We start from the raw sequence: 10980 nt of genomic DNA on the forward strand, positions 1-10980 counted from the left end.
CCCTTATTTCCTATCACACGTCATCATAGTATTGACCAACAGTACTCTTGGCCGAGTACTTCTTAATCCTGAGGCATCGGGTCGTTTGATCAAATAGACAACTGAACTCAATAAATATGACATACAATATCAGCCCCGATTGACCATCAAAGCACAAGCATTGGCAGATTTTATAGTAGAGGTACAAGGTCCAGAGGAGGAAGGGATTTGGAAGATTTATGTGGACGTATCCTCCACTAGGCAGAGTAGTGGGATTGAAATTCTTCTCATATCTCCTAAGGAAGATCGAATCCAACTTTCCGTTCGCCTAAATTACAAAGCCACTAATAATGAGGCAGAATATGAAGCACTAATAGCTGAGTTGCAAGCTGCTCAGCATGTAGGGGCTTCACGGGTACAGATTTACTTTGATTCTCAATTAATAGCACAATAGTTGATGGACAAATTTGAAATTAATAATGATCGACTCAAGTTATATGCAGGAGCCTTTGATAAGCTAAGAGCTTCATTCCAGGAATTTAATATACAGAAGATACCCCGATCGGAAAATCAAGTAGCTGATGAATTAGCAAAACTCGCATTAACAGTAATACCTTGGAATCTAAATAAACCAGTAGAACAGACAATTTTAGTATCTTGTATCAAGAGAGTAGCCAATGCGGAGATACAAGGAGACTGACGCGCGCCCATCATATTATTCTTACAACAAGGCATCCTTCCTGCAGATGTAGAGCAAGCCAGGGTCTTTAAGAAGAAGGCTACTCATTACACTCTGATAGGAGACCATCTATACAAGAGGACATTTTCTAGTCCCTTGCTTAAATGTATCGGAACAGACGATATACCCTACATTCAACAAGAAGTTCATCAGGGCTCATGTGATAGTCATGCTGGAGGAAGATCTCTCGCTCACAGAATATTACTAGCTGAATATTTTTGGCCCATCTTACAGGAAGATGCAGCTCGACTTGTGCGAACCTGTATATCTTGTCAGAAGCATCAAAATATTTCACATCATCCTACTCAACTATTGAAAACCTTTATAGTTTCTTTCTCTTTTGATCAGTGGGGCATGTAGTAAGACCCTTTCCTCTAGCAACTGCAGAGAGAATGTGTGCTTCCAACATTCATGATTAAAGAGATAACCACTGGATGCTTAGCAATGTCTGAAGCATGGGTGCTTTCTAAGGACAAGAGATAACCTGTCTTCAGGAATTCCACATTCACCGCGTAAGAAGTTCATGTTAGAGCGTGTCACATTCTCAATGCTGCTACTCTAAAACCATCCACACCTCCGGAGATTATTGTGGAGGATCTCCTTCGATCCAAATAGAGGGGAAGAAGCATGTTCTGGAAGTTGAGGCCGATAATTGTCGGGTGCAGCAGAATGACATCAATGACTTCCGACTCAGAAAACCCCATATCGTGCAAAAATTGAAACTTTGGAGCGAAGTTCCATATATCATACAATTTGTGAATTTGAAGTTGATATAGCAATTATTGTCTTTGATGCCAGACAAATCAATAGGACACAGTGAGAAGATGACAATTACCAGTGCCATGAACATTAATTTACTATGCTATTCATTTGAAGAATTAATCTATGATGATCTATTTAGAATATATATAATGTTGTTATATTCAACTGATTAATTTGGCCAGACAGGTGATTCAAGCAAAAAAACATTTACTACAGTGTTGGTTAATGTCAGGTTGTTGTTGCTATCAATATGATCGTAACCTTCAAGGGCCCCCTGTCATTGTGTGCCTTATCGCTACATGGCCTCTACCATACAACCTCTTGTCCTTAATCTCCTCACCAACTCTTCAAGTGGCCACCTGCTTGCTCCATAAGCGCCCTCATGGACCTCCATGTAGATGATGAAGTACCCTTTTCTGGTTAATCCAGTGTAGTTGTTGAGAGAACGTTGAAGGACAGTTGAGACTTGGGAGGAGCTAAGTGCGTCCTTTGAGGTTTTGATTCAATTTAGTTCGATTTGATTCAATATAATTTGATATAAATAAAAATAATAATAATTTAGAACAAGAATGGTTCAATATCATTGCTTATCCAGAAAAGAAACTCATACCTAAATAAACACTTCAGCTGTTGGATATTCCTCTCAAACTCAGCTACAACTCACAAGACTTCACGCAGTTTGGGTAATTTATCTTCATAAGGGAGCACATACTTCTGCAAAAAAATTGGATCAGACAATTTGAAAAAGCTATGTAGCTTGTTTGTTGACTTCCATAACCCTTCAGATTTCAAAATCTCCATCACACGAAATCGAGGAATTAACCTCTTTTCCAATCTTAATAATAAAACCCTTGACTGCTTAGCAATGTCTAAAGGTGCCATTCCAACATCCTTGACTAAAAATTCCATCTTTCTCTGCAATAACTCTGTGGAAAGCCATAAAAAAGGTGGATTTTTCTTGATTGCAGCAAAGAAATCCGAGTTCAACCAATCAAAACTGTTCATGAGCTTGGCATGGGCCTCAAATTTTTCGTTGCTGACCCCATGAAGCACGTCAAGGATCAAGCAGAACATCCCGGATCCCCGGGGAATTCCAATCCCTTCAGCTCTATTTACCAAAGCTCTGAGGGAATCTGGCTTCTGCACGATGAAGCATGGGTGCCTTCTAAGGAGAAGACACACCCGCTCTTCAGGAATACCACATTCATCACATAAGAAGCTCATATTAGGGCGTACCACACTCTCAATGCTGGTGCTCAAAAACCATCCACACCTCCGGAGATTCCTGCTGAGGATCTCCCTCGATCCCAATAGACTCTCCCAAACCTTCAATCTGGGAAGAAACCTGTTCTGGAAGTTGAGGCGAATAATGACGGGGTGCAGCAGAACGGCGTTGATGACGTCGGAGCCAGATAACCCCATGTCGCGCAAAAATTTAAACCTTGGAGCGAGGTTCGTCTCCACATTGCAGCCGAGTAAACTTGGTCTCGAAGCTATTATTTTTCTGAGCTTAGCGCCATCAAAGCCCTGAGATCTGAAGAAACCAACAACAACGTCGGGATTCTCAGTGGACTGAATACGGAACGGGAGCGACTTGGAGACCTTGGACGCATCGTCAATGGAGAACCCGCATGTACTCACGAGATACTCGACCATGAAGTGGGGATCGGGAGAAGCGGCGACGCCTGCGGAGGAGTCGGAAGTGCCGGTGCAGAAGAAAACGCGACAGAGCCGGGACGGCGAAGGGAGCGCATGGCGGCGGACGAGGGAGTGAAGCATCGCGTCGGCCGACCAAGGCACTTCGTCACAAATGTAACCCAGACCGAAACGTAAAACCCTAATTGAAACAATTCATCCGGGTTAACTTCACATTTGACCCCCTGTATGATTCAAATTAATTCAGTTTAAATAGTCATTTAGAATGGAAAAGCAAGAAGATTATTTGTAAAAAAAAATTATCCTTTGAGAAATAACAAAATATAGTGCGGTCTTTAGAAAATTTCATAATATTAAAGAAGCCTTTTGATAAATTGTCAAACACCAGTACATCAAGTCAATCAAAACTCCAAAGTGTTTTGGTTCATCTAATTAGCTGAGTAATTACTATTATGTTATATATACACACACGGTCTCCGAACTTCACTTTCGCACCTGTCTTCACGATTGAGACAACACAGACACCTACAAGCACTGAGGACTCATTGATTTCCGACAGCCTGAGTGATTTCAGACGTCCCAAATCTTCTCAGTCACATGTATAACTATACAGTATATATATAGAGTTTTGATCTCCTGCGCGCTCGCACAGTGCGCGACTGTGCGCGCGCGCAGGAGATTGGTCAGTTTTTTTTTATTTTTTTGATTTTTTTAATATTTTAAATTTAAAAAATCAATTAAAAAATTTAACATTTTCTTATATAAATTTTTAATACCTTAATATATCCCCTTAACATATTACAATACTCAATAAAAGTTTAAATTAATTTTATTTTATTTTTTTTTTAAAATCAAACACTATAACCTAATTGGAAAGCTTAAACCCCAAAGGTAAAATCTAAAAAAAAAATAACTTTAACACTATACCCAAAGCCTGAACCCTAGAAATAAAAATTTTAATTATTTTTTTAATTCAAAAATTAAAAAAAAATAAAAAAAAAAAAACTAAAATCACTGATATCCTGCGCGCCGCACAGTGTCGCACTGTGCGGCGCGCAGGATATCAAATTTCGCACTGAGGACTCATTGATTTCCGACAGCCTGAGTGATTTCAGACGTCCCAAATCTTCTCAGTCACATGTATAACTATACAGTATATATATATACACATAGTGTGCAACTATACAGTGTATTTTTTTAAAAAATATTATTTATTTTTTTAATTTCTGATTATGTCAATAAAATTTTATCTTTAAGTGATTTCAAGTGTCCCAAATCTTCTTGGTCGTGGAAACAAGTGTGGAAGTAGAGTCGCGCACCATATATATACAGAGCCGGTCCTTATTGTTCAAAGGTCCTGGGCGAAATTATAAATTATGCTCTAATTTTATCTAACGAGCACTACTTTTCTTTAATTAAAAAAAATTATATATGAAAAAAAGAACTATAGAATGAGGGAATCAAACCTGATCTCATACTACAATTTACAAAGACTCCACAGACTTACAAGTATACCAAACAAAAATCATTCTCTCCATACTTACATTCCAAGAACACAATATAAAATAGACTTTATTTACACATTTTCTGACAAAAATACTCTAACAAATCCAAGAGATTTTAACTTCTTCCTTGAAATAAAACCACCAACAATGAACGCTCAGCAAAAGCCTTCAAACTCACAAAACGAAATCCCAAACATGTAGAACGCACCAAAATCTTCAAACTTTCAGAACACCATAGAACTTTCAGAACCACCACTATACCACCAATACATAACCACCACACCACCAATACATAACGTAGGAAATCCACCAACTCTCCCAAAAAATTAGCTTACACATTAAAGCTTTATCAACAAATTCAATCAGCAGCTCAAAACCCAACAACACCATAAATCAATATCAATTTCTGATCAAAATAAAACATAGCCACAGGGTACGTTTTTCGAACTCCCAATTATAACGAAAACCTTTAAAAATCCACCAAATAAAATTTGGCTCAATGAATCAGCCACATATACAACCCTTCAAAAAATATACATTGCTCCACCTTATTTAGAAACCATAACATCAGACTCCAACAACAATAGTATCTCACAATCAAAAAATATCAAATACTAACCCATATTAGAACAAAACCAACCAAATACATAAATCCCTACACTATCAGAACATCACATTTTCTGATAAGAGGGAAGTGCTAGACATGAAAAACCAACCTTTACAAATTTCCAACAACTAATACAAAAAACCACTATAAACACAGCACATCATACCAACATTCCTGCACAACTAATCATAAACCATCAACATCACAGCTTCAATCCAGCCCCTTCTAGGCACATTCTGTAAATAAGCTTCTCCTCCCTGCAAGATACCCACTACAATATCCATACTCCAGCTGGCCAACCACCAAAAGAAGAGCTACCCAATCTGACATGAATAAAACATCTTTGTATCAAAGCATATCAAGAATGCTCCAATAAAAAAGGATGCTCCTTGAAACAAAATTTCCACCACAGAAAATGCTCCACCATTTCCCTCCGAAAGCCACAGTAAACAAAAAAGTATCAATTTATCAAACTATCAATTGATCTAATCACCAAAAGAAAAAGAGTGAGTAGCACCAATTAGCATAAGTACTGGAGTTGTTATGACTTATGAACACTTTAAGAGCATAAATACAATGTCACGTGTACTCATAAGTAACAAAATGTTTACCTACAAGTGCGAATGAGAGTGAATACAAATGATATAATTAAATTATCGGTTGTAATACACCTGAAAAAAAATACAAAGGTAACTCATTTAAAGTGTATTCGTAATGCACTTTTAAAGGTAAAATCATCAATAATAACATCATATTCAATGTTTTCCAAAATATTCTTTTCAATGCATAAAATTGCTAATCCATTTAGTCTATCTTGAGTCATTATGGTCCGTAAATAAGATTTTATTAATTTTAATTTTAAAAAACTTCTTTCGGTAGATGCCACTATCACGGGTATTGTCAATAATATCCTATAAGTAATCATCACATTTGGAAACATATCCATTGTTTTTTAAAAATCTAATATTTGAATGGAAGACCATTTTTTATTTGTTTCATAAGATTCACTTGGTAACATTACTTGCAAAACTTGTAGTTCTGAAAACATATATTTTGCATCAATATCAGAAGTGTCACCATTTCTTAAAGTATTTTCAAGATTAACACAAGAACTCATCAATTCATCATCATCTAATGAAACTAATTTTGCAACATCATACAAGAACCCAAATATAGATTCAGAATATTGCAACTGTTCAAATCTACTCTTCAATTGCCCAAGAGCAATATCGACCACCAAGATAAAATAATCTATTCGAAAAGATTCTTCTGGTGATTGATTTTCTCTTTCAGTGTTAGCAATTTCATCAAAATGTCTCTTTCTACAAATTTTACGATTTATAGGAAATACAGGCTCAATTTCCATATCAGATGCTTTATTTTACATCAACCATAGCAGAAGCAAAACCATTTTCTCTATATTTTTCAAAAAAGGAAACAAGACCAGATAATTGTTTTACAGCAACATCAAGATGCATATCCTCTGACTGTAATTTTTTGCTAACTAAGTTAATTTTATGTAAAATATCATGCCAAATAACAAGGCTTAATATAAATTCAAAACTTGAAAGTTTACCAGATGCTAAAGTTTCAGCATCTCTACTTACTTTACCATCTTCACTTATTTTTGCTAATTTGAACAAAGCTTCTCTGATTTGGGAAGCTTGAGATAGTATTACTTTGACTGTTTCAATATGGCTCTCATCTTATAGTTGACAATGATTCACTACAACAAAAATCCTCATAGACATCGGTTTTCCACCGGTGTCTATTTCATTTTCGACCGATGTCTATGAAACCGATGTTAAAAGTCTGTCATTTTAGACATCGGGTCAAAACCGGTGTAGTGTCACTTAACGACACCGGTCTTCGAATCGGTTATTAACCGGTGTAGTATCACTTAACGACACTGTTTCATCAACGGTGTAAAACCGATGTAATATTGTATGTTAATAACATCAGTTTTGGCAGCGGTAAATGACCGATGTAATATTAGTTAATAACACCGATTTTACAGCGGTGGAAAACCGATGTAATATGTATATTTTTTAACAGCACAAATTTGATTTCCGAAACAATGAAAAACCGACAATAATCAAAAAAAAAATACACAAATATTCATAAACTATACAAATATTCTTCATTCAACAATATCCATAAAATACATAAATATTCACAAATTATATAAATAATCTTCTTACAGCAGTATCCATAAAATACCCACACATTCTTTTTACATCAAAAGCTAGCTAATAGATATCAAAATCAAGGTAGAACATTCTTTTAACACATCAAGGTAGAACCGCACTTCAAATGTAATCTAGCATGCATTCAGCCCACTCGAACCGCACTTCATCAATTTCAATTCTGGAGTACTTGAGATTTGTAAACTGTAAAAACACATAAATAATATATTAGTAAACCAAGACCAAAGATCATAGTTGAAAATGCAATAAGAGCACCAGGTAACAAGATGACTAATTGGAATGCTTAAAAAGATAAACATTCATCAATTATCTCAACCACATCATATAGTGATAGATCTATGAATAACAGGTTCAAATCTAACCCTTGCATCCTTTTGGGAGGCAATCTAATTTGATAAACGAGCAAAAAGATGATTTACTCAAAATTAGTTTGCATTTGTAAAAAACAATATCACTTCTGATACTTTATTTTGTACATTTTATCAGTTAAAAGGAAAAAAGTACACTTACCACATTGAACACAAAGGGGCCTCTTTACCTGGAGACAAATTCATGTTCAGAAACAGATACTGAGACAAATCAAATTAATAGATGTGTAAATATTAGTGGAACTGTTTCTTTCGTTTTCGGTTACCTGTTTCAAGATCATGCCAAGGATGGGCAGCCACTGATCTCTTGGACAATGACGACAATATCCTTTCATTCAACTTTGGAGCTGCAACGTTCTCCTATTGTCCGCTCATATTTCTACATACATAACAACATAATAAGGAGTATTTGAGGAGATTGCAAGAGTTTATTGATAACAAAAGTCCAAGGTAACTCATGATCCATGAAAAAAATATATAGAGAGAAAACAAAAAACTAGCAATATGGAAGTTTTGCGCCTTGGCATTATCAGAATGAAAGTTTAGTAATATGATAGCTGACGTCAAACAAAGTTTTAAATCCAAAAGATGGTCATTTGTTCCCCTATTATGGAAGTTAATTAACAATTGAACTTGTATCCAACAAATTAAAGAATGAAAAATTACTGGACAAGTTGGAAAATATGTTATTGTTTCATTTTTATGCTTGCATAATCATTGTGGTACTAATGAACCATATACAAATTACAGGGCACTAATTGGATAATCAACCAACTGCTTCCATTTAAAGCAATGTAGAAGGTTTCATCACTTAACAAGACCTCATAAAAACAAGTCCTTCATCAAGTTCACCAGCATTACTACAGCAGATCGATAATTCACGAATAGTTTAATGATTTCAATGCAAGTAAATGATCAAAATCAAGACTAAAAGAGATTAAAGCAGGAACCGGAACCGAGAGTGCGATACTTTACCTTGACGAAGGAATCGGAAGCGATGAGGGCGTAGTGATCGGGATCGGAAAGAGAGAGATCGTCGCGATCTTCAGACACGGATGCGGTAGAGGACGAGGCTCCGAGGGAGTATTTATAGGATGGAATAGTTTAATGAATATCTAGTTTTCTCAATACGTATATATAACAATTGTACCCTTAATCAATTAAAACAAGTTCACAGTCATAAACAAACAAATCATAAAGCACCAAACACATAACAACAATAGAATACGACGACCAACAAAAACAATCAATCTAGAAAAAATATTCTAACTATATTAAAATTAAAATAAATTGGAATTGAATAAGAAGAAGAGATCAGGCACACCTTTGCTAGCAATCTCATCGACATGGCTATCCTGACCTTTGCTCTTGATGTTGAACCATTTTTTAACAAAAGCCTTGGACCAAGACAACTGCTCCCAAGAAACTGAGGGAATAAAGCATGCCCAAATCAACCATCTTAGAGATGAAGAAAACAGAACTAAAGAAGAGAAATATATTATTTTTTCATCTTGCAAAAAAAAACCTTGCTTTTCTTTGGATCATCATCTCTCATCGTTGCAGCACTCCTTCATGCAGTGACTGTAAGTTAGCTCGCCAAACACTCACAAGGCTATACTATAAAAGATATTTGGCGAGAAGTAACCATAAAAGATATTTCAAATTTAATCAATAATGTAATTCTCTTACCCAGTTTAATCAATAATTTAATCAATAATCTTTAGACCAGTATGGCTTTGGGTTTCAATTTTTACCGGTTGAACCTGACAATCTGGACAAATTTTGCAAACACGGCCATATGATCATGTACACAAATGTGGCATGGTATTGACTAATTCAGCAGTGTTTCCTAGAATAGATTAATTATGCTTGAAGCATGTCCCATTTCTAGATGAATTTATCATTCTAATACTCATCATCCAAAATAGAAGGGAAAAAAAGGCCACATGCAGAAAGTCCACATAAGGAAAAAAAACCTAGCTAGAAAATTTGCTCGAGGAATATAACTTCAGCCTGTAAACACCATATTGTTATAGCAAAAATACAGTAGTGAGACAGAACCAACAATTGAGTTATTAGAGATGGATACCAGCCATTCCCTATGACCTTGATGACTGTTATCACCATCATGGACTTTCACTGCTACTTGAAGGGGTTGCAGCCCATACCTGAGATCTTCGTTGATCAAACCTTTGTAAACTCTACCAAATCCTCCAACACCCAAAACATGATCCTGCCTAAAATTCCCTGTGATTAGCTTCAGCTCACTGAAAGTGAAGGCTATGAGGGGATTTACTGCTGTATCCCGTCGCAAATCTTCAACTTCCTCAGGGTTTGAAGGCAATTTGCTACCTTCCTTCTCCTCTTGTCTCACAACATGTGTCTGGAGTCTTGGGCATTCTGTTGATGGACAAAACAAGCTTTTACAACCCATGCTTCCTTTGGTGTATCTAACATGCATCAGTACAGCACAAGCTAAAACCTGGCTATTTGTACTAAGGCATAAACACGATTATTAAAAGAAAACATTGTTAAATCTGTTTCCCCCAAAAGATACAAAGTCTATAATGGTTTCAGGTCAAAAATTCACAAGCAACTTTAAAGAATACAAGGAAAACCATGTGTCTATTCCTTACTTGCAAAACCCCAGAGAACAAATAGGAAGTTTCTTTATCAAACTTAGCACGTATCTACTTTGCTCTTTAGCAAAATATCACAGCTTTAGCTACTAAAAAATAAGTATAAGAAACAAAAAATCAACTCTTAGAGACAACCAAATCACTGGAGTTAAAAAAGAGGAGACCCACCTGACTTCGAACTGGATGACACTCCGTAGACGGATGTCTTCCCTCTGACCCAGCAGTTACCCATTAATTATCCAGGAACTACCAATACAACTCACCAGGCGCGAGATCAGCCAAAGATGATCTTTTTCACAAGTAGGGTTGAGGACAGACATAGGAAGGCATCCACGACCAAAGCTCACTCCTTTCGGTGAAGGAAGCGCACGGGGCTGCTACTCTTGCCTCGCTACAGATTTTTCCTTGGTGCCAGACCGTGCGATAGTGCCCAAATTGTTCACCAGATCTCCTTGGTGCCAGACCGTGCGATAGTGTCCGGTTTTAGTATTGTTCTTGATGAACACTTTCCATGGGCG

The 10980-nt window shown here is 36.4% G+C and overlaps 2 protein-coding genes across 2 annotated transcripts; both read right to left on the reverse strand.

Moving 5' to 3' along the window:
• Positions 1 to 487: 487 nt before the first annotated feature.
• LOC122016763 lies at positions 488 to 3318 on the reverse strand. The gene is made up of 2 exons (XM_042574160.1): positions 2091 to 3318; positions 488 to 1967 (listed from the first exon to the last, which is right to left on the reverse strand). The coding sequence occupies exon 1, from the start codon at positions 3257 to 3259 to the stop codon at positions 2141 to 2143; it is 1119 nt and encodes a 372-aa protein (XP_042430094.1). The 5' UTR covers positions 3260 to 3318; the 3' UTR covers positions 488 to 1967; positions 2091 to 2140.
• Positions 3319 to 9803: 6485 nt separating this feature from the next.
• Positions 9804 to 10773, reverse strand: LOC122014182 (probable serine/threonine-protein kinase PBL16). The gene is made up of 3 exons (XM_042570361.1): positions 10631 to 10773; positions 9913 to 10223; positions 9804 to 9836 (listed from the first exon to the last, which is right to left on the reverse strand). Exons 1-3 carry the CDS (start codon positions 10692 to 10694, stop codon positions 9804 to 9806), a joined length of 408 nt encoding a protein of 135 aa, XP_042426295.1. The 5' UTR covers positions 10695 to 10773.
• Between the last annotated feature and the right edge of the window lie 207 nt (positions 10774 to 10980).

The sequence above is a fragment of the Zingiber officinale genome, chromosome 8B (genome assembly GCF_018446385.1).
Source record: "Zingiber officinale cultivar Zhangliang chromosome 8B, Zo_v1.1, whole genome shotgun sequence".
In the NCBI taxonomy this organism is placed as follows: domain Eukaryota; kingdom Viridiplantae; phylum Streptophyta; class Magnoliopsida; order Zingiberales; family Zingiberaceae; genus Zingiber; species Zingiber officinale.

Excerpts from the sequence above, each read along its gene's own strand:
- LOC122016763 (XM_042574160.1), bottom strand. The coding sequence starts at position 3,259 with ATGCTTCACTCCCTCGTCCGCCGCCATGCGCTCCCTTCGCCGTCCCGG.
- LOC122014182 (XM_042570361.1), bottom strand. The coding sequence starts at position 10,694 with ATGGGTAACTGCTGGGTCAGAGGGAAGACATCCGTCTACGGAGTGTCA. Across the intron at positions 10,224-10,630 it reads GTCATCCAGTTCGAAGTCAG|AATGCCCAAGACTCCAGACA; the intron begins GTGGGTCTCCTC and ends GTCCATCAACAG. Across the intron at positions 9,837-9,912 it reads AAGGTCATAGGGAATGGCTG|GCTGAAGTTATATTCCTCGA; the intron begins GTATCCATCTCT and ends TGGTGTTTACAG.